This window comes from Amblyomma maculatum, chromosome 1 (genome assembly GCF_055883805.1).
Source record: "Amblyomma maculatum isolate TAMU_Amacu chromosome 1, ASM5588380v1, whole genome shotgun sequence".
Classification (NCBI taxonomy): Eukaryota; Metazoa; Arthropoda; class Arachnida; order Ixodida; family Ixodidae; genus Amblyomma; species Amblyomma maculatum.
Window position 1 is genome coordinate 363,112,571 of NC_139344.1, and position 19,070 is coordinate 363,131,640.

Genomic DNA, 19,070 nt, shown 5'->3' on the forward strand with positions numbered 1-19,070 from the left:
GCTCTCTAATTTATTTTCATTGCAAAATTGGCAGCTGTGATATGATTTTTTATAACATACTTACGAGACATGTGACAATAATTAGTATTTTGTGCTTAAGCTCCAGGAAAGAATTAAATTGTGGTAAATTAGTCCTTGTCTGATGCAAATGATTTTCACAGTGAAGAAGAATCGATTTCTCCTTTCTGTGTGCGGCATTCGCAACGTGCTGAGTATCTAGTATGCAGCCTTGATTTTACCCTGAATCGTTGCGAATTTAGTACAGTCAGTGTTCTCACAGATCACTGTGAGCCGAATGCTAAGAGGTCAATGAAAACAAAATGTTGTTGGATGGTAGAGTTTATCGACTGAAGCTTTAGGTAGTTTGTTAACGCAAAATTATTTTCCTTCGCAGGTGGTACAGTCAGTTGTGCCTTCGGTACCAGTTCAAGCCATGCCTCAGGTAATGATTTCATCGATTAGCTTCCGTGGAGAGCCACTTGTCATGCATTGTCAGCATAACGTTTGGCTTAACTACAAATTGATAACTACATAACAGCCAGATTGCTGCCTGAACAGATCCTGTTTTTTTTAGATGAATATGGCTTCTAAATAAAAAACTCTGTATTCAAAAAATAAGTGGACGGCTTCTTGAAAGAACCTGGTGTAATGCCACCTGTTTTACTGGAGTCAGTGACTGATACATAGAGGCAATGTCGAGCTTGTATATATTCAAGTGCAGTTTTCTTGATGTAATTCATCGCAGTTTTTGCGTACTTCATACAGTGAAATCTCATTGATACGATTTTGTGTCATAGTTTTTCGGGCTAATATATAAATATATTTTCGTTCCCGGCCGATGCCCTGAGGCGATGCATTTTCGTACAGCTAATACAATCATATTTTCATGTGGGTTGGGATAATGCGGTAACGAAAATATGAAAAACTTGAGTGGTTTCGAATTTCCTTTCAAGACGCAGCGAAAAAGTGCTAGAGGGGGGGTGGGGGAATTGTAGTTTCAGTAGTGGTAACTCGTGGCTGATGTTTCAGTACTACTTGCTTGCCTAACAAACCTCCCTACCCATTTTTGCCTTCGAGATTTTTTTTTTTTTTTTTCACATTTTCAGAGCAGGTGCCTCGCTTTCATACCCTTGATATCTCCAGTGCTGACATCGGCAGCCTGTAGACATATATCTCCACTTGCTTATCTTTTGACGAGATCTCCTGTGAGATGACGCATTCGGCAAAGTTGGCCAAATGCCAAATTTTAGATGCTCTTGGTGGCTTTGTCACCATCGGGACAAAACCGCCATGAGAGCTAAAGAATATAATTTTCTTTTAATTTTGCGGAGTGCTTTCTTTTTTTCCACTTTTTATTACCACTACACTACTCTTTTTTTATTTGTAGCCCGCATGAGAAGCGGTCATTAATTGGCATTGTCTTGTAGTGCATTTTGTATGTTTTCTTTGTCCCCCACTAGGCAGCGCCACTACTGCCTCCAACACTGGCGCCGCCACCAGCAGTGCCGCCTCCTGCGTCGGTTCCAGCTGCTACCTCTCCTGAGGGGCCTGGCAGTCCAATGGAAATTGAGCCAGTTGCAGCAGCGCCAAAGGAGGACGTCGCAACCACGCCAGCGGATGAGAGCAGAAATACAACCAGCGGCAGCCCCAAGCGTGTTCGCATCTTTGAAGGGGGCTTCAAGTCCAACGAAGCATACACCTATGTGCGTGGCCGCGGGCGCGGCAAGTATGTCTGCGAGGAGTGTGGCATCCGGTGTAAGAAGCCGTCGATGCTGAAGAAGCATATCCGGACGCACACGGACCTACGTCCTTTCTCGTGTCACCATTGCTGCTTTGCCTTCAAGACCAAAGGCAACCTGACCAAGCACATGAAGTCCAAGGCACACCACAAGAAGTGCACTGAGCTGGGGATTCTTCCTGTGCCCACCACAGTGGATGATTCCACCCAGGTGGACCCAGACACGCTGGCACGACAGGTCAGTGATGTGCATGCATGGCAGCGTAGCTGTTATTCGTGTTGCGTAGATGGGGCTGCTGAGGCTGTATTGCATTTCTGCTTGAGGATTTTTTTTGCCCGTCCATCTCAAGTGAAATGATTTCGATTGCAGGAACAGCAACAGCGGGAGCAGCCTGCTTCCGAGGACGATGAAGAGGAAGAAGAGGAGGAGGAAGAGGAGGAAGACGATGATGATGAGGAGGAGGAAGAAGAGGAAGAGGAGGAGGACGATGAAGGTGCCCCCATTGGTCTGCTGGCAGTGGCACCACCGCCACCTATGCCACAGCCTATTATATCCAGGTGGGTTTGGCAGGCTTGCATGCATGTTTGATCATGTGGGTTGCGGTTTGTGAAGGCCTTTCTAGGCGCACAGGCTGCGGAAATGTCCGCAAGAAATGTTTGCACGAACTCACAGTGAAGGAAAACAATCTGTCTCCACCGAGAATCGAACCAAAATTCCTCTGATCCTCAGCCAAGCGCGCAAACCACTCAGCCACACCAAGCTCGTAAGAAACCAATCATAATTCTCCTTGTCAAGCATGAGGATAATAGTAGCAATGACAATGAAGATGCAGTCAGTGATAATAATGATGATGATGGTAGTAGTGATAATAATGGCACTTTGGATTGATAATGATGATATTAGTGATAGTGGAGATGATGATGATAGTAGAGATGACACTGACAATGCAGTTAGTGAAGACAGTCCTGTTTTTCTTTCCCTCTCTAAACATACTTAAGCACATTCCTGTAACGTTTGCATTCATTTGTGGGCATCTAACTTCATCAGTCAGCAAATGCTGCATTGCTATTGCACAAGATCCTACTGAAGTAAAGGCACAGTTATCTGTTGCCTGGATGAACAATTTTTTTTCCTTTAGCCTGCAATTATGTTGAGCATAATCAAAGGCAGATTTTGTTAGGCAGCCATATTGTACAAAATGGCATACGTTTGCTGTCTCTTGCGTAGGGATCAAACATCTGGCAAGCTTTTGTTTAATCTCTCTGCCGTGCTGGTATGCTCAGTGCTTGCTTTTGTCTCTTCCAGCAGTGGCCTGCCTCCACCGAGTGTCTCCTGCAGCATCCCAGTGATCACCCTGACTGGCCCACCTGACAGCGTGTCCCCACTCACGCATCCCTCTGCCGCAGCGATGGCAGCCACCACCTGCCAGGTTTCCGAAGAGCAAGAAGCTGCGCGCAGCCTATTGCACCTGTCTGCACACGTTCCTGACGTTTCGTGGCCCTCTGACGGACTGCCAACGATGCCATCCACGTCGAGGGCATCGCCCATTACAGCTACAGTTGGACCCGCCACCAGCTTGATGGTTGGGCCAGCCACTTATGTCGGAGCCGGTTCTCCCGGCAACCACGGAACTTCCACTGAGCTCACTCCTCCAGAATCGGGCTCCTGGCCTCAGGGTGGGCTTCCATGGCTGAGCAGCCCACCTGCGGGCCACAGGCCGCGCTCTTTCTCCATGGAAATGCATGAGCGAGCTGCTGGCATCGCCGAAGCTGAGCCGACCCGCCGCTACTCCATGTCGTCGCTTGGCCGGCATCCCGATGAGGGCCCCATGGACCTCAGCACGGCCAGGCAGCGACGTCTGGAGATCCTCCCGGGCGGCTATGTCTCCGGTCACAACGTCCGTTCCTATGCCCGGGAAGGTGGGCTTCTGGGAGCGTGCCTCGAACTCGGAGGCACGGCCCCACCCCTTCCTCAAGGACAGGTACCGGCAGCTGCTGGCACCAGCTGTGAATCGGGAGGCACCAGCAGCGGCTCTGGTGGTGGGGCGGGCGAGGAAGGCCGCTGCGGCATCTGCCACAAGAGCTTCGCACGGGCCAGCCAACTGCGGATGCACGTCAACATTCATTACTTTGAGCGTCCGTTCAGGTGCGAGGCGTGCGCTGTGTCTTTTCGAACGAGGGGCCACCTGCAGAAGCATCGACGCTCGGTGGGGCACTACAACCGGCTCAACATGAACCTGGCGTTTGGAGCGCCTTCAGCCGACAACCCACGCCCGTTCAAGTGCGCCGACTGCCAGATTGCCTTCCGCATCCATGGTCATTTGGCCAAGCATCTGCGGTCGAAGATGCACATTCTGAAGCTGGAGTGCTTGGGCAAGCTCCCTTTCGGTATGTATGCCGAGATGGAGCGCTCTGGCGTGAACCTCAATGAAATCGACACCTCGGACTGCGACAACTCGCTGGAAAGCCTTCAGGTGAGTCAGCCCACCTGTTTCTTCTCTCTTCGTTTTAGCATTAAGTGTTGCCACTGACCAGGAATGCAGAGGAGGGGGAGCGATTGGGGACCATCTTGGTGCAAGTGCGAGCAGGAAACCAAGTAATCAGTAGTGCTTTGCAGTGATATACCTCGTGATGAAACTCAGCATGTTCAAACAGCTGATGATTAAAAATCATGTGCTAGCTATACAACATGCGCTCCCTCCCTCCCAAGCTTGTAGCAGAAGCTCAAGTAATGTGTGCACACAGGTGATGGCACAGAAGCTGTACCAGGGCGGCGAGCCCGTGGCGTCGCCCCTTGGCGCGGCCATGGACGAGGCCAGCCCACTAAGAGGCGAGGCAAGCCCACCTCATGTGGTCGAAGGTCCTCCCCCAACCAGCTGGGAAAGTGGGGCCCTTCGACCCTGCCCACTTTGCGGCCGTCTCCTCAAGAGCGCCAAGTCGTTACAGGTGCATTTGCACTGTGACCATCCACCTGGGGCAGGGCTTCAGCCAGACGAAGAGGGCGGGGTTCCTGAAGTCCCGCCTCCACCTCTTGCCACGCCATGGCCCTGCTCCATCTGCCAGAAAGTGTTCCCATCGCAGGCACTGCTTCAGCAGGTCAGTGGCCGTGCATTTTAGGAGGCTGATTTATGGGTCACTCTGTGAAGGAACAATTTGTAGAGGGCAACCCTGTTTGCAAAAGCGCATTTCTTGAACTTTCTACTGGGTGTTTCATATTTATCTGTCTGGGTTGTAAAAAAATTATTCTGCGCGAACTACTGTTACTAGGGCCCAAAGGCTGACCGCAAGGTAGCTTTTTATGGTCTACATTTTGCGATAAGTAATTTAACGTTAGAGCTCATACTGAATTCTCAGAAATCGTCGAAAAACTGCAGTCTGCTGCGGCAGAACGCTTTGTCAAAACAAGAAAAGCAGTCAACATGACAGGCTGCACCATCCGGTGAACTGCGAGGTAACCAGTGTTCCGAAGAGAGCAGGGGCGGGCTGCGTAGTTCACCAGATGGCGCAGCCTGTCAAGTCGACTGCTTTTCTCATTTTGATGAAGCGTTCTGTCGCAGCAGACTACAGTTTTCCAACGTTTCCTGAAAATGCAGGCGTGTTCTAATGCTACATTACTTATAAAAGAAACGTAGACCACGGCAAGCTACTCAGTGGCTGCTAGTTTGCACAGGAGCATCCTATGCGGACAGATAAAGACTGAATGCCAATACATGTGGAGCCCAGTGCAGTTCTTGCATGAAAAATGACGTGCTTAACCTGTGAGCCCCGTAACAGTCAAGTGAAGCCGTCCCTACTTGTTCAGTCACGCTTAACGTTGTTGGAAACAAGGAGTTTTGAAATATGAAATGACTCAGTAGTATCATGCAGTGTAGAGTGCAGTTGGAAACTGACACGAAAGGCAGAAGGAATAGAGACAGTACGGATCGCTGAGTGGCATTTCCTTGATTACATGTACAGATGACAGACGACACCTAAGATTATGAGAACTCATATGACAAGATCATATACCGTAAAAACCCGCGTATAATATGAACCTGAATATAATATGAGGTGATATTTTAGGGATGCAAAGTAGAAAAAAAAAAAAGTTTTACCCGTGTATAATACGAGTGACGAAAGCTCAGCGAAGATATTTATTCAAATCGCATCCCGCACCTCACTTCAATCACTTTCATCTTCAGCAGCGCTTTCTTCGGACATCTCTTTGTCCGACAAATCATCCCAAAGGTACTCATCTTCCGCGCCATCGAGAGCATACAAGATGCCGCACTTCTTAAAAGAACTACGCACAAGATCTTCTGGGATGGCCGCCCACACGTCCACGATCCATTTGCGCAGCGTGGCTGGCGATGCCCGCTTCAGTCGTCCTGTTTGCGTCACTGTTGCGGGCCGTGAAAGCTTTGTTTCGTTCTGCTCCACGTGAAAGGGGCTTCTTTCTGTCGTCACCATCCACAAATGCTTCCCTTGACGACACCAAACTGCCTCCCAGCAGCACTGTTGCCGATGTTCACTTTTCGCTTGAAAGCAGCCAAGTACGTCTTGCTCCCCAAAAAATATCCGCTTCATGAAGCATGGCTCATTTGCGAGCACGTGCAGAGTCAGCAGGCAGATGGCACACTCAGCTGATCAACAACAAAACAATAACATCGTGACGTCATTTGTCGAGAGTAATGTAGCCAAGCCATAGCCACATCTCAATACCAAAACCAAGCCGTAGCCACGCTGCAATAATGAAACCAAAACTTCGAGTAATTTCAAAAATTTTTGTTCGGATCCGCAAATTAGTATGATGTGGAAATTTAGGATACTAATTATGGAAAAAGCACCTCGTATCATACGCGAGTTTTTACAGTATGTTCAGGAGGAAGAGGTTAAGGCAAATGCTATGCTTCCTCAGGAAGTGACAGCTTCTTGTGTGAGAGTGCTATAGGAGAGCATCCTTGGTGTTGAGGGAAAAAAAAAAAATAAGAATTGGACAATGATATCAGTATACAGTCAGCTGCATATGGTTGCGGTGATGTCATGCCGTTTATGTTTTTACATGCACCAATTAACACAGTGAGATCTCGATTGTGTAGTGTGAAACCTGCATAGCCTCTGTGAATGAGAAGTTGTAATCTTGAAACAACAGCTAAAACTTTACCTCAGCAATGAGCGGCAGTTCTTTGACATTTGAATTAAAGTAATAACTCTTTTTTTTCATGCATAACTATATAATGCTGTTTCCTTGCAGCACTTTGTGTCACACACACAGCCGAGGCCATACGTGTGCGACCAGTGTGACGCGGGCTTCACGTCGGCTCTCCTGCTGGCTAACCACGTCGCAAACAGCCACTCTGCGGCCGACAACATCCTCCCACCACGAGTGCCACTTGTCCAGAGCCCTGTCCTGTCCACCGTCTGAACATGCATCACAAGAGCTCTCTTGTCAGGCCACCATAAGCAGAAGACGGGTGACCGCTGCGACTAGCCATGGCTCATCCCTCATCCCCGCATTGAACGCTCAACACTGAGCTGCCGAAATGAACGCAAGGCGGCTGTGGCAGATGCTGTCGGTCGGCACAGCAGCTCTCTCTTTCACTGATACTAGTGCTGCCACCTTGTGGCACCGAAGTACGGTGGCCAGTCAGCTGCCTCCTTGTCAACTTCTTCACATCATCCCCATGTACGCACTTACTACAAGCCTCCAGCAGCAACCCCATGCTCTACTGTGTAGCATGTTTTCCTCGTTGTACACCGTTGTGTCAAGATGGGTCGCTTTGCTCCCTCTCCACTTCCTACTGCTGCCTTGCTAGACGGATGCTCGACGGCTGTGCTTCCCTCTCCATTGTTTCAAGAGAGTTCAGACACAACCCTGCTCAGCATTGGTCTTTTGCCATTTAGTGGTACGATGACACATCGTCACGTGTTGTGCGTCACGTGTGATGATTTTGCTAAGTGCCAGTAAGCTCCCATGAGCGACGTGATCTGGATTCGTCATCACGCAACCCATCGTCCGCTGGACATTTGGCTTTGAGCACAAGTGCCTCTGCGACATCGGTGGTGTTTCGGAGTGGTACATGAGGGAAAGGCAAAATTTTTTTTTTGACCTGTGGTCAGTAGTGCCGAGTGTTTTGTAAATGCAGTGCATCAAAAGGGGGGAGCTCTGTGCACGCAAAACCAGAAGCGCCTGAGTGCTTTTTTGAACAATCCCTCCCAGCAAGAGCAACCTGTTTCTGTATACATATGCCGTCATCTGCTTGTGCTGTCAGAGAAAGAAGTGCTTTATCAAATCAAATTTCAACCCCAACCAACATGTTTGTTAAAAAGCACTTTCCCAAAGCGCATGCGGCCATTGTAATGTAACACGGTAATTCATGCCCGCTTTCTACATTTGTTTCTCTTTTTTTTTTTAAAAAAGGGAAGATTGCCCGACATCTTAATGTGTTGCATCAACACGGAACTGTTGCTGTTAATGATGGACAGTGATTTATTTCTATGTTCTTTTTTTTTTTGTGTGTGTGGCGTGCCATTCAAGAGACTTTTTCATGATGGCACAGTGATGTGCGGGCATGCATATTTGTTCCCAGCATTGCGGACCGATCCGGCTCCGTACACGTTTGGTGCAATGCGGAGGCGAAGAAGCTTTGTGCCCGGACTCTCAGTTTTATGCTAGTCCCTCGGTGTGGTGTGACCCCAGAGCTCGGTTATGTTTTTCTTTAAAACCCTGCGGGCCACCACCACCTCTTTCTACGTGCACGGTGTTGTCGTGGTTTCTTTTGTTCATTTGTTTCTCTCCTCGAGAAAGAGTTGTGTCGAGTGAAAGAAGTTTCCTCGTTTTGTGCACAACCCGCGATTTTATTCTTGCGCCACCTCACAACGTCCTGTCAGATCGCAATTACGTTTTTGAGTTTGTTGAACCTGGTTATCAAAATTTTGTTGCATTTTCCTGCCGTGTCTAAGCTCCTCTTTCCCGCCTTCCCACCCATCGGTTGTCCCACACCTAAATCAATCCCCATCCAGCATTCCCCCAAACTATGTTAAGCTGGCTTTTCAGATGTGGAAGGCTCTTGCGGGCGGCCATAGTAGATTAAATGTCGGGTTATTGCGTCGTGTATTGAAAGCTTGCGAGTGAGTCACTGCCATTGTGAGTGCTAGGAGTAAGGTTGGTGTAGTACACTGAGATGTCCAACTCCTGTTTTGCTTGCCTTTGCCGAGAACTATTAATAATTTTAAGCTTCAGCAAGCATTACCTATATGCTCATGCCTGGTTTGCCCTTTTCTTTTGCATTGAGTTGGGAGTGTGATTTGACCAAATACAGCCAGCAGTTTCAACAGAACCTAACCACGAACCTAACTAATCAAGCTGCTGCGGCTTCTTTCACATCAAAGCGGTTCACCTTATTTTCCTTGCGTGTATCAGAGTGCTTTTTTCTGGCATTGATTCTAGAAATCAGAGTCAGCTGTTCCCTTGTGGTTGACTAGGCTTGCATGCCAAGACGGTCGCTTGGGCGGTTGTCATTTTCCCTTTGCACATAGCACATTTTTCATTTATAAAAAGTACAAAATATTGCTAAGTTCGCAAAGTGGCTTTGTTGCCTTGTCTACATTTGTTTTATGCGCTCGCCTTGTCTCCTGTCCAGAGACGGAGATGCAGTTTCCATTTTCCGTGCTGTCGAGGAGAAAACAAATGCTGCATTAGCGTGGAAAAACGCAGAATTCCGTTATTCCTAATATAAATCAAAATGCGCTGTTAAGGTTTTCATTTTTTTTTTTTTGCTCGCGTGCTCAGCTAGGTGAGTTCAAGCCCAGAATTAGCCTATATACTGACTGTGTGGGGCATCTGAACTTGTGAAACGTGTAAGGCCGGGTGCCAGTGTTGCAATTAGGTTGCCTCGTTAATGTGGAAGTCATTTTTGGCAGAGTTAGGTACGTGTGATAATTGCAAGAATGTTATGCAAGATGAGTGCTCCAAATCTACATTAGCGCACATACCAGTTATCTGCTGTGTGCACGATGCAGTAGCTGTCTATGATGTGGGCACATCTGGCATAGAGGCCTAACTGATGCATGAATTGGTGAGAGTGCCATGCCTAAGGTCCCATTTATTTTTTTCTGGTTTAAGCTTGGCACATTGAAGAAACACACTTCATTGTCACAGAGACATAATAGCTCGTACTTCAAGCTTTGCTTTAAAAGCATTTTTAAACAATAAAACTCATTAACAGTAACAACCCTCATTACTTTTTTTTTCTCACTGTGTCCTGTTTACAGTTCTCTACTATAGATGAGCGCCGCACAGTTGCGTGGAAGCTTCAATTTTGATACATCAGTTTGCTGGACACTTATGAGAAAGATTTATGTGAAGTTTCATTCAAATGTTATAGTTAAAACGACTTTCCGCTGCTATCGGTGCAGATGTACTGATTAGAAACAAGTCTACTCTAGGTCATAGCTAAAGAGGCATGCCCATTTGTTTCCCACGCTTCTTAAGTCAGTGCTTTTGATGCAACATGCTCCCGACTGGAAAGCGAAGCCTTTTAGTTAGTAGAAAGCCCGTCTTTGAAACAAATGACTAAAAGCTCGTGATTGCACGGTCACATTTTTCGCAGTGGTGCCACACTGGTAGAGAAAATTTTCAACAACGCCACTCTGAAGTTTCAAGTAAAGATCAGATTTGGTGGAGCAGGTTACATTGTGTTAGACGACGTGAGGGGCCTTTTGATATCGCCAGTCTCAATGTGCCATATAGAATTTCGAGTACAAGGCCTGTGGGAATCGTAGTTAAAATATGTATAGCTCACAGAGCAACTATCGAGAGACACTGCTTTTTAACTTAATGAACTACAAAGTCAGCCTCTCCAAGGCTATCCTGAAAACAAGTTGGGTTCTTTTTAAAGGGGTAATAAAGGTGTGAGCTTCTATTGGAGGCCTAAAAATTGCCTGCTTGGTTTTAGTGATTAAATCTATTCGGAGTTTAATATTTTTTCTCTCCATGTGCGTCCTTCTCTCTTTTCGTGATAGTGCAAGTAATGTGGAGATGGGTAGAAAACAGTGCTAAACAGGCGCTAAAAGGTCTGTGCAGTTTCTATTGTCTCCTCAGTCCCTGCTGTTTGCACTGTACTGGATATCACATCATACCACACCAAGAAGCACACTCAAACACACACTGAATGAAAAGAATGGCATAGTTTTAACCTGCAGTATGTGTAGGACTGGAAGTTTATACACAGCAATGTCTACAGCTTCTCTGGCCTACAGAGGGTATGTGCAGCATGTGATTATTCAAATGACTTCATGATTTCCAAATTTAAATGTTTTCCCAGCTAGTATGTTAAAGGACATTACTTTTTCCTTAACTTGTGAGCATTCTTTCGTGATTGTTGATTGAACTGACATGGTCTCTATGAGCTCAACTGCTCATAGATCTTTGCACAGGAGAAAGCTAGGGCTTCTCAGTTATGGGAGCCTTTTGAAAGCTCATTTCTCGGTGATCTGTGTGGATTTTGCCCCCGTTTAGGCACTTAACTATTTAGATTGTGTTGTTGCCATGCGATCATTTGCCAGGGTGGTGCCAGGTTCCTGTTTCATTTGCTTGATGATGGAAGGAAATCGTGTCTGGTGGGTCACCAGCGGCTGAATGTGGTTGTGTTAAAAACTTGTTGCGTCTTTTGAGTTGTGTTGGTGTCCGTTGAACTGAGCTACCCAACACAAGAAGAGGAAGAATGCTGCCGGCGATGTTTTGACTTTTCACAAACAGGGTTGAATCCTGCATGTACACGTGTTGGGTGTAGTTTGATGATGTGAATGGATGTTGAATTTGGAATGCTGGATTTGGCATGTGGTGTTGAACCTGCAGCGTGACGGTGCACATGCCAGCCATACATTTGCCTGTTTCGGAGTGCACGAAGATGTCACATTGCTTTGCGTCTTGGCTGTTTGATTAATGAAATGGCTGAAGTGAAACGGAAAGAAAGTTGTCTGTGGTTTATACGAGCTGCTTGTTATTGATGAAATATGAAAACATGCTGCACTTCTCACTCTGAGAGCCCTATGGTCGGCAGTACTGTTTTGTCGTACTGTTGAACTTGCTGTGTTGACCGCAATCAAGGGCGATAGCAGTTCGAGCACGAAAAAGAGGTCAAATGCATGTGCCGCCGAAGCTGCACGACAAGCAGACGTGACTGCTGGTCTGGCTTCGTTTCACACATTACTGTTTACTGTCGTTAGTGCAATCCCCCCCCGCCCCAAGATCCGAAGCAAAAGAAACTGCGCTTGTTTGGTATAAATGCCCTTGTGATGGTCAGTCTGCTGTCAGCCCATGCCACAACTGCTGCGCATTGTTTCGCATTGATTTCTCCGTTTTCTGCGCCGAGCCACGTTTGCTTTGAGCTGCTCCACTTGTATACATGATGCAGTCCTCCCTCCCCTTCTTTTCGAGCACTGTGGTGAGACTGTTTTTTTCTCTCATTTTCATCGTCTCGAGCTGTTATGTCATTTTTATTGCTGTTACTTGTTGGTTATTGTTGTTTAGTTTTGAGACGCGCGAGTGCATTTTGCCTTTTCTGGTGCAACGAGAAGTGCACAGAGAACGTTTTTTTTTTTTTTTCATTTTTTACACTGCATTTGTCGTGCCCACACACTGAACTGTGACGACCGACTCGGTGTTCGTGTGACTGGCAACACGGCTCGCAAGAAACCGGTGATGATGACGTCGAGGTCTGCTGTTTATGGACGTAAAGATTTTTGGCCTGTTATACATTTTCCGACTGCAGGTCGCCGTCGAAGTGCGTGTGCCTCGCAGTGGAAGAACAGTTTCTGTGTGTGTACGTGTGTGTGGAGCCGGTACGGAGCTGTTTTGGTGTTGTACGTTTCCTCGGTCCCCTCCGTGCACAAGCCGACAACCCCCTTTTGGGAGCACTCTTGAAGAAAATGTTATTGCCATGCCTCACATTGTACAGAAGGAAAAAAACAAAAAACAAAAGCATTGTAAAGAGTTCCAGCGTTCCTCTTACCCCCACCCCGTTGCCATTTTTCTCTGTCACGTTTTATGCTGAATAAGTCTTGTATATACTGTGGGCTGCAATGTCGTTGATTCTCCTCCTTTTTGTCGTTTTTCTATTAATCTGTTATATGGCCCGAAATTCATTCAGCGGGGACTCTTGTACGTCTCTGCGTGTTCCGGTCCGGGGTGTGTGTGCGTGTGGGGAGCTGGTGTTTTATGTTTTATTATTATTATTATTCTTTTTGACTGTAATGTTATATAGGCTGTTAGAGTACTAGGACGACCAATAAAGACCTGTTTCTGCCTTTGGAAATCCAATGGCTTTGTCATTATTATCGTGTCATTTTAACCTTGTTCACTCGACCATTGTGCCTCACACCATTAGGTCAAGCTAGCAGCACGATTTCAACCCAAGCCAGGAAAACAGCTTTGAAAAAATAAAGCACGCTTGAAATTTTCCAAGAAGCGTTTGTTAACAGCACTTCCATTTGCACCGAGAGTGTGTGAGACACCAATAGCCATTTTTTGTATGACTACGTCTAAGTATGCGAGAGTGTGACGGAACACATTTCAACACATGTGTAGCTAGCTTCTCTGAGTTGCCAACAGATGGCAGTAGTGATCTTGAATTCCCAAAGTGACAAATAGGCTACACTGTAGTGGCGGGCTTGAGGTAATTTAGATCACTTAAGGTTCCTTAATGATAGCCGAGACAGCACAGCATGCGAGCATTTTGCTTTTGTTGAAATGTGACCTCTTGATAACATAGCCACTGATCATCATCCTTGTCTGTGTGTTTTTTAAGGGCACTTTGAAACTTACTCAGCATCCCTAACCAGTCTTTCTGGCCATATAGCTTGCGTATCTGGACGACCAACTGGTGATCCTATGACACAGTGAACATGGCAAATATCCTGAACTCTGTTGAATGAATGAAAACTATGAAAAATTGTCCCCATTCCAATTTTCTGTAGACAATGGAGATGTGAAGTCATTTCTTAATTTTTACTAACAAAAAGAAGATGTTCCATGAACGTCCTTCCAACATTGCCAACAAAGAAAATGTTCCATGGACGTCTACCAACATTGCCAATGATCAAAATAAGATGTGTTACAGTGTTAATTTTAAAAACGTTTTCTTGGGGTGCTAGATGAGGTTCAGGAAACTAATGGCCTGCTTTTAAATTTCTGTGAAACAAAATGAAAAAAAAAACACAAAAACCCGGAAAACCCAATAGAAGTGTCCTCTACATGCCCTGTAATATCGGCTCAAATTATGAATACCTTTCCTGGCAATCAAGCTCTCTAAATGTATACTCATCTCGTTGATGTAAAAACCTGCTGTCTGAACAATGACAGGCTGAAACTGTACAAAGTCCTTTGATTTACACGTGTTCTTGTTGCGGCATCATGAATGTTTATCGGAAGACTAGGGGAAGGTAGCATAAAAGTAACAGCACCTCAGTAACAGCCTGTTTTGTTTTTGGAGTTCTGTACATTAGAGTGTGCTATTCCATTTGCTGTACTGCAAGAGATAAACTTTACCATCAGCTTGTGAGATGCTTTCAGCAGCAATCGGCTGACCACATGACTGATATTTTTCAGGATGTGAACGGTTAAGTGAGCAACGTCTCAGCATGCCATGAGAGACTGTTAGGTACCTTACAGGCCACTAGGTGATTGTAACTGCACAGCACCGCTTCTTTAATATAATGGCTATCATCCATAATACACTTACAGCACTGAAGGTTTGCCTAATAATAATGATAATAATAATTGGTTCACAGGAAGGGAAAGGCACCAGTGCCACATGGGAAGGGAGGAAGGTGGGAGTGAAAGTAAAGTAAGAGGAGCTGTAGTGGAGGGCTACAGTGTAATTTCCACCACCTAGGAATCTTTAATGTGCACTGACACTGCACAGCACACAGACGCCTCTTAATCTCAAAATTCTCATCCCTAACAGTCTTTGTTTTTATCATGGTTTCTCATCACTCAGCTTTGTTTGAGAGCCATTGTGCTTGCAATAAATGGGTATGATAGTTGCTTTAAGAAGAAAAAGTTTCCTTTTCTTCTTCATCAGATGTTACGCTGTTTCGCTTCCTTGATAGGCCAGGAAGCACCGCTCAGCATAAGGAAGGCAACAAAGGGGTTACTTATTGCAATATTTTCTCCGGCTGATGACAGTGCAAGAAACTGTTCCATCTGTCAGTTCACACACCAAGGTCATGAATACCTAAACTGGGCCAAACAAATTCAGGAAAAGATAAAAATATTCTAGTTGACACCAAGTTTCTAGAGGAGGCCTAATTTTGTTGGCTGTAAGCAAAGGACAGCAGTTGAGGTGAAAACTGGGTTAATGTTGGTCTCACTTTCCTCACCTCAGGGGCCTAAAATCAGCATTCATCTCCATTTAATCAATGCGGCCTTGGGTACATCAGTCAAGTTAAAAGCATTGTGCAGCATGTGGGAAGCACTGTTAATCACGAATATGTGCATGGATTCTCAAGCATGAAATGTTCTTAGCTCACGCTGTCGGTGATCTTGAGACGTCGGAAATAACCGAGGTCGAACATTTGGGCACCAATTCCTCGTCATCCGGATGCCAAAACATTAACATCTGGGCACAGAACGAGATTTAACGAGGTGGGTTTCTCGCTCTCTCCCCAAGGACGCCGCCATGGTTCCCATCAGTGCTCGACGCTGACTGTCACAGCAGCTGTTTGATGTGCTTTTGGGCATTTCGAATCAAGTCCTTCACGGCGTTGCGTCTGCTTATGGCATTTCCCTCTTTAGCAGATTGTTGTATACATGTCGGGGGAGCACTCAAACTAGTTGAGTCTTAAATTCTTGTCAGGCCAGCATTTCCTCATGGCCGCGTAAGTTTCTGCATCGTTGCTGTCACCGTCACAGCCGCTTAAACTGAGTAATGAAGCCTGATGAAAGGAAAGGTAGGCAGCATCTTGCGGAAAGCGATCCTTTGTCAATGATACATTACAGCAGAAAACTGCTCACCCTTGCTGACGCCATGATGGGCCCGTCATCATTCCATGCTTGCAGCTACTCTTGATAATGGAAGAAACAGTATAATTTTATTTTTTTACGGAGGTTAGGGGTAGGTCACACAAGTGGAATATCAAGGCAACCAAAACAAAGTGCGAAAGATAAAAAAAATATATATATTGTGACACAAGTGCTCAGGCAGGACTTCTGTCATATTTTCTTTTTCCTTGAATTTTTCCCAAGTTGCTTCATAAACCAGAAACCACTAACAAGCCTGAAAATGCATCTTGGCAGGCTTGAAACAGTGAGACTGCGAGCCAGAAATTGTGCATACTTTGCATACTCTCATAGCCTGAGTTGCTTTGGGACGTTAAACCCTACAAACCAACCAACCAACCAACTTTGCGCACTCTACATAAAACTCGTGTTACGATTTATGTTCCAGTTCAAGCAGTGGCTGAACTTGGTACACACAGAATTAGAGCAGTTTAGAGCTTTTCACCCCTCAAAATAAGCAATCAAGAAAATTCTGCGTATGACTAGCCTGCATTGAAGAGAAATGTCAGGTTTCAGAATCCCATAAGCAGCAGTTGAAATGATTGTGCTGCTGCTTCACAGTCCCTTTGGTGTCTCTTATGTGCACAATATTTGGCAATGATTGTGGCTACTACCAAGCTACTATGCACCACAAATGGCTGGAGCATGTATTCGGAGCCCTTTAGAACAAGCCACACAGAACCATCTCAAGCCAGATATGCCAAATGAATGTGTTATCATCATCATCAGCCGGGCTATACCCACTGCAGGGCGAAGGCCTCTCCTATAGTATTCCTTGAGTTAGCTTGGTCCTGTGCTAGTAGCATCCACCTGACCCCTGCAAACTTCTTAACCTCATCCGCCCACCAAAATTTCTGCCACTCCTTGCTACGCTTTCCTTCCCTTGGAATCCAGTTTGTTACCCTGAACTCCCGCTCCTTGCTACACTTTCCTTCCCTTGGAATCCAGTTTGTTACCCTGAACTCCCGCTCCTTGCTACACTTTCCTTCCCTTGGATTTCAGTTTGTTATCCTAAGCGACCATCGGTCACCTTTTTTTTTGCACTACATGCCCTGCCCATGCTATTTCTTCTTGATTTCCACGAGAATGTAATTAAATCGATTTATTTCTCTGACGCACTTTGTGTGCTTCCTATCTCTTAACGTCACAACTACCATTTTTCGCTCTATAGCACTCTGCGTTGTCCTCAACTTAAGTAGAACCCTTTTCAGCTTCAGCCCCACAAGTGAGTACAAGTAAGATGCAACTGTCATCTACTTTCCCCTTGAGTCATACCGTTAAGTTGCTAGTCATCTGCAAGTACTTGCCAAATGAGCGTCATCCCAATCTTATTCTCCCAGTTATTTCCCTTTCATGGTTCGGATCTGCGGTTACTATCTGTCTTAAGTAGACATATTTGCCTACAACTTCCAATGTAATCAGCGAATTGCAGAATACTGAGGTATTCTCCATCAACCCTCGTCCTTAACTGCTCCCATTCCAAAGTCTCTGAACACGTCCTCTAAGCAAGCTGTGAATAGTACTGGAGAGATTGTGTCTCCTTGCCTAACACCTTGCTTTATGGGAATTTTGTTACTTTCTTTGTGTAAAACTACAGTTACTATGCAGCCACTATAGACCTTTGCATCGGGCGAGGATCAAAACATCTCCTTTCTGGGCTGTTGCAAACCAGTTCAGCTGAAGCTTCCACCGTGCTCTGTAAGGCGTACACAACAGCTCAGCGAGCAATATGGTGACGCCCAGGGCCCCCATTGCAAAAGTCTGTAGATATCCTTCAGTACTTTTACATACGGCTCTCAACATCAAATTTCGCAATGCCTGCACGGCTGCCAAGGTTTCTACTGAGTCAAATGCTTTTTTTAACCAATGAATGCTATGTATAAGGGCTGGTTATATTCCAAGCATTTTATGCATGAATGTAATAAATTGTTTTTAGATAAACATCTCCGCATTCTAAGGAATCCCGGCACATCTCCAGTATATTTTGGTTTGCTTGGTTTTCTACCACTTAGGAAGTGTCCATTTCTCAATGCAAAGGCTTCTCACGGCAGCAATAAAGCCAGAAAACATGCAAATGAGATCCCTGAAATAGTGTCGGACAACACTGCGGACATATTAAGGCCAATAAGATTTGCAGAATTGATTATCAGACAGGGCAAGAGTTTTCTCTGCACAAGCGACAGCCTAGTTACAAAAACAAGAAAATTTTCTTATAAAATAACATCTCCCGAGAGAAGGATAGTGGTTTGGGATCTGTTTGGCGCTGAAGAATCATACAGTATAACTACAATTCCTAAACTAATGTGGATAAAAGAAAAGGGGAGATGAGGCATGCAATAATTTAGGAGACCACAGGTCCCTGACAGCACTCCGAAGCACTCTACACATGCCTCGTAGAAGCAGTTTTCCAGGTAGGTAGCCTTTGTGAAGCGCCAATATTCCTTTGACTGTGGGTAATGTATAACGTTTAGTATGGATACAACTATCAAACCAGTACCATTCGTTAATGCTAGACTAGCAAAGCAATAAGTTAAGAGTCCACTTGAACCCGCACCTTTTAGGCCCCATGAAAACTTATATCGTGCTGCCTCAGCCATTTGCCACAATTTGCCGAGACTTCGAGTAACTGGAGACAAGTGAAAGCGTGCGAGATATGGCTGAAAATTAGAATAGTATTCACTGTGCGACTGTATTATGATCTAAACAACTGAGACCAGTGATCACTTTAAGCAGCACCAGAATGCATAGCCAGCTCCATAACAAAGTCTTGCTCAGTCTACCAGCGAAAATCAGGACAGTGAATGCTGCTCATATGCCATTCTCTCTCAACTCGAAGTCCCATGAAATCAGCAGTAAAGAAGCATCACAAGTGAGCAAACGGAGTATGGTGTTATGTGGTCCAACTTAATTTGTATCTGACCATGTCAGTGATTTGAAAATTCTAGGGGACCCTTTGGATCACTAAACTACGAAGAGGCGAAAGCCTCTATCGCCCAGTGGTTCGAACCCCTCCACCATGGCACCTCTTTCCATTTTCACTCCCACTTTCGCTACGACATGATAGCGGAAGCTATCAGCCAAAATATAAAGCCTCGCTTTAACCGAGCCGTATGGACGTGTCTGCGTGACCTAGGGATAACGTGAATGCAAGGCAGGCTGATTCTGATGTCACCCTCCCGCATGAAAGGAGAGACCCGAGTTGGCAGCTCCTGCCAAACGTAATGTCAGGAAGCTCTATGTTGAGGCAAAATGCAAAAGACGCCCGTGTTCTCTGCAATCTCAGTGCAAATT

General features: G+C 45.8%; 1 protein-coding gene across 6 annotated transcripts in view; it reads left to right on the forward strand.

The window, feature by feature from the left end:
* shn (zinc finger protein schnurri) overlaps positions 1–12,701 on the forward strand; it is a 95,306-nt gene extending 82,605 nt beyond the window's left edge. For 5 of the 6 annotated variants that reach the window (XM_084591683.1, XM_084591684.1, XM_084591679.1 and 2 more), the window contains exons 5-10: positions 395–442; positions 1,461–1,976; positions 2,109–2,296; positions 3,045–4,212; positions 4,484–4,834; positions 6,972–12,701. In XM_084591683.1, the coding sequence (XP_084447809.1) occupies positions 395–442; positions 1,461–1,976; positions 2,109–2,296; positions 3,045–4,212; positions 4,484–4,834; positions 6,972–7,142 (2,442 nt within the window). In that variant the 3' untranslated portion in view covers positions 7,143–12,701. The remainder of the gene's footprint in view (positions 1–394; positions 443–1,460; positions 1,977–2,108; positions 2,297–3,044; positions 4,213–4,483; positions 4,835–6,971) is intronic. The other variant, XM_084591680.1, reaches the window with a different exon arrangement.
* Positions 12,702–19,070: the final 6,369 nt, after the last annotated feature.